The following is a 4,140-nucleotide window of genomic DNA, read 5'->3' as shown; positions in this document are numbered from 1 at the left end:
TCTTTCCCTCCCTCTCTCTCTCCCTCTCTCTCCTGCTCTCTCCCCCCCTCTCTCTCTCCCCCTCTCTCTCCCTCTCTTTCTCTCTCTCTCACCTGCTCTCCCTCCCTCTCTCTCTCTCCCCCTCTCTCTCTGTCTCCCTCTCTCACCTGCTCTCCCTCCCTTTCTCCCTCCCTCTCTCTCTCCATCTCTCCCTCTCTCTCCCTCCCTCTCTCTCTCTCCCCCTCACTCTCCCTCTCTCCCTCTCTCCTGCTCTCTCTCTCCTGCTCTCCCTCCCTCTCCTACTCTCTCTCTCTCACCTGCTCTCTCCCTCCCTCTCTCTCTCTCACCCTCTCTCTCTCTCTCTCTCTGCCCGCCGGCCCTGGACAAAGGGCCCTCTCATGGAGCTGCACACAGGGGCCACGGGGGCGAGAGGGGCCAGACCACCACCACACCCAGACCCCCCCCCCCAGACCCCCCAGGGCTGGCTCAGCTTCCATAACACCCCCCCCCCCACACACACACACACCCACCCAGCCCTACTCCCACAATCCACACTAACCCCGACCACCACCCCCAGCCCATCCCTAACCCCAGCCTAACCCTAACCCTCTGTCTAACCCTAGTCTAACTATAACCCCAGTCTAACTAACCCCAACCCTAACCCTAAACCCCAGTCCAGACCCAAGGCTGTCTGCCTGTGCCCCTGACTCTGCCCTCCCTCCCCCCCACAACACACACACACACACACACACACACACACACACCCCTTCACCAGCCCTCTAGCCCTTTCCCAGTCCCGGTCAGAGACTGGACCGACCCGACCCGACCCGCTGTTTGAAGTGGCTGGAGGATGGACAGAGGAGAGGCGGAGGAACTGGAGGGGGGGGAGACATGGAGGGGAGGGGGGAGATATCGGGGGTGGGGGGGACGCGGCACTACAGAAGCAGAAGCGGCCTTGTGATGAAGCCGACAGTGTTTGGGCTCCGCACGCAGGGTGTGTGTGTGTGTGAGTGTGTGTGAGTGTGTGTGTGTGTGGGGGGGGTGACCATGATCTATGGTTAAAGATTTCTATTGTTGTCTTGTTCTTTGGAGTACTGTTGCATTGTGGTACATCATGTGACCTCACGTTTAGGATTGCACACAACTGCTTATGTCAGACATGGATGATGATGATGATGATGATGATGATGATGATGATGGTCTAAAATAAAGCTATGTTCTGCAAACCATAACTGATTTCTGACTCGATTTGCGAAATCTATTTTCTATCTCCAGGACTCCCTCGAAAACGGGATAGCATATCTCAAGGGGCTATTCCTAATAAAGCAATTTCTTATATATCTCTTTTCTTTCCCTCTAATGATGATCGCAACTTTTTGGGAACTTTGCATATGGTCATTAATGCCAATTCCAACATGCTTTACACATAATGTCTCGATGAAGGTGTCTAGTGGTGAAAGCTCCATAGATTCTCACTTTTGCGTCCTGGAAGTCAAACACAACGATGTCGCCAAAAGTGCAACTGTGCCGTGTAGTGTGTGTAGTGTGTGTGTACTCCCCTCGTCGTGTGCACGTCAACGCACGACACGGTAACGCGCGCGTCCCGCACTCTCCCGTCAGTCGTGCGCGCCGCCGTTCCTGCGGAATCCAGGGGGGCTGTAGAGACTCTCCCACCTAGGAAAAGAATGAACAACAAATTTGACGCGTGAGTAATCAAAGCTGTTTTCAATGTGTGTGTGTGTGTGTGTGTGTGTGTGTGTGTGTGTGTGTCCTGTCCCCCTGCTGCGAAGGCGAATTCACCGGGGAAAGTTAATGAACGTTCCCGGTGGGTTGCGTGGAGAGAAAAAGAGGTGTGTCTCTCTCTCTCTCCCCCCCCCTCTCTCTCTCTCTCTCTGTCTCTCTCTCTCTCTGTCTCTCTCTCTCTCTCTCTCTCTCTCTCTCTCTGTCTCTCTCTCTCTCTCTCTCTCTCTCTCCCCCCCCCCCCCCCCCCCCCCTCTCTCTCTCTCTCTCTCTCTCTCGCTATGCATTATGCATTAAAATTATGCATTATTAATGCAGCGCAACTGTTTGAATCCGTGGGAAAGATAATAAACGCATGATAATAAACGCACGCATGTGGCTGAATCACCGGCTTGGACGTGCGTGGAGAGGCGGGGGCAGGTGCCGTGGAGAGGCGGCTAAAAACTACATCCCCCACCATGCACCGTAACCGTGGCTGCGTTCGTCAACTCGCTCCGGGAAATCTGATCAGCACTCCACGGGAACGCCTCTTGTCCAATCAAGTGACTTTTGTCCCTGTATGACGTTGAGTGAGTTGGAGTTGAACCCCCCAGGGTGCGCTCCGGCGCTGTCAGAGCGAGTTGACGAACGCACCCCCGTGTGACAGGACTAGGAGAGGTTTCCCAATTCGTGACGTTAGAATGATAAGGTTCTATCTCCATTTTTGTCAAAATTGAGTTTTTTTTACATAATCTGATCCATTAGGTGTTATTAATGCCTGTGTGGTGTTATTTCTAAAAATGTTGACATTTTTGAGTTAGTAATTCATAAAATACAAAGGTTCCATCTCACAAAACATAATGGAATGTCAAAACGTTGACGCTCAATATCTCTGAACTGCCCTAAACGGAGATAGAACCTTATCATTCTAAACGGAGATAGAACCTTATCATTCTAAACGGAGATAGAACCTTCTCATTCTAAACGGAGATAGAACCTTATCATTCTAAGCTCACGAATTGCCACACGGCCAGTTTTAGTTTTGCAATTCTGACTGTAAACGTAGCGTGAAATAAAGGCTTGTGGTTGTTACTGCATCGTAACTGGTTGTGCAAAAGTGGTCAGAAGCGACATGTGCCATGCACTAAACACATGCACTAAACACTAAACACATGCACTAAACACTAAACACATGCACTAAACACATGCACTAAACACTAAACACATGCACTAAACACTAAACACATGCACTAAACACATGCACTAAACACATGCACTAAACACTAAACACATGCACTAAACACATGCACTAAACACATGCACCAAACACTAAACACATGCACTAAACACTAAACACATGCACTAAACACTAAACACATGCACTAAACACTAAACACATGCACTAAACACTAAACACATGCACTAAACACTAAACACATGCACTAAACATGAACATAAACTAAACACATGCACTAAACATGAACCACTACTTTGCAGACTTGACCACAACTAACAGGAGGTTACTTAGAACTTCTCGTTCGGGAAATACTTTTTTCTTTAAAGACAACACCCTGTGTTCTTATATTGTTATCCAAGCTATCTAAAGAGATCAAAAGAAGAGTTGGTTTATTAGATGATGGCATAATATGATACAACACCGAATGTTTTATTTCTCAAATGCTATAAGAAGGAGAGTTTGTTGAAGCAATTGGCAGAAGACAGGCTTGACCCAGATCCCCGAGGCCTGGGTCTATTTATACAGTCAGGACGAGGCTACCTACACTGATCAATGTCTCTGTGGAATGGGCTAGCTATGCGTTCTGTCTTATCGAATATGTAAATTAGGCTTTGATAGAATGGTTGATTAAGGTCTGTGTGTGTGTCTCTGTGTGTGTGTGTGTGTGTCTGTCTGTCTGTGTGTGTGTGTGTGTGTGTCTGTCTGTCTGTCTGTCTGTCTGTGTCTGTCTGTCTGTGTCTGTGTGTGTGTGTGTGTGTGTGTGTGTGTGTGTCGTCTGTGTGTGTCTGTGTCTGTGTGTGTCTCTGTCTTTCTGTCTGTCTGTTTCTGTCTGTGTGTGTGTGTGTGTCTGTATGTGTCTGTGTGTGTGTGTGTGTGTGTGTGTGTGTGTGTGTGTGTCTGCCCTGCAGTCTGAAAGATGATGACAGTGGGGACCACGACCAGGACCAGAGCTCACCGCAAGACTGTGAGAAGGAAAACAACCAGGACGAGAACCAGGACCAGAACAGTGCCAAAAAGAAGGTGTGTGTGTGCGTGTGACTGTGTGTGTGTGTGTGTGTGTGTGTGTGTGTGTGTGTGTGTAAATGTTGGTGTATGTACGTGCGTGTGCGTTGTGGGTGTATGTATGTGTGTATGTGTGTATGTCCTTGTGGCTGTATGTATGTGTACAGTATGTGTGTGTGTGTGTATGTGTTTGTGGCTGTATG

At 49.0% G+C, this 4,140-nt stretch overlaps 1 protein-coding gene across 1 annotated transcript in view; it reads left to right on the top strand.

The window, feature by feature from the left end:
- Positions 1-1,645: 1,645 nt before the first annotated feature.
- eif4e2 (eukaryotic translation initiation factor 4E family member 2) overlaps positions 1,646-4,140 on the top strand; it is a gene marked incomplete at its 3' end in the record, with an annotated part of 6,091 nt that continues 3,596 nt past the window's right edge. The window contains exons 1-2 of the mRNA XM_080551214.1: positions 1,646-1,684; positions 3,844-3,955. Of these exons, the coding sequence (XP_080407340.1) occupies positions 1,665-1,684; positions 3,844-3,955 (132 nt within the window). The 5' untranslated portion in view covers positions 1,646-1,664. The remainder of the gene's footprint in view (positions 1,685-3,843; positions 3,956-4,140) is intronic.

The sequence above is a fragment of the Nansenia antarctica genome (genome assembly GCF_963989245.1).
Source record: "Nansenia antarctica genome assembly, contig: SCAFFOLD_305, whole genome shotgun sequence".
NCBI classification, from domain to species: domain Eukaryota; kingdom Metazoa; phylum Chordata; class Actinopteri; order Argentiniformes; family Microstomatidae; genus Nansenia; species Nansenia antarctica.
This window is presented reverse-complemented; position numbering and strand designations above follow the sequence as displayed.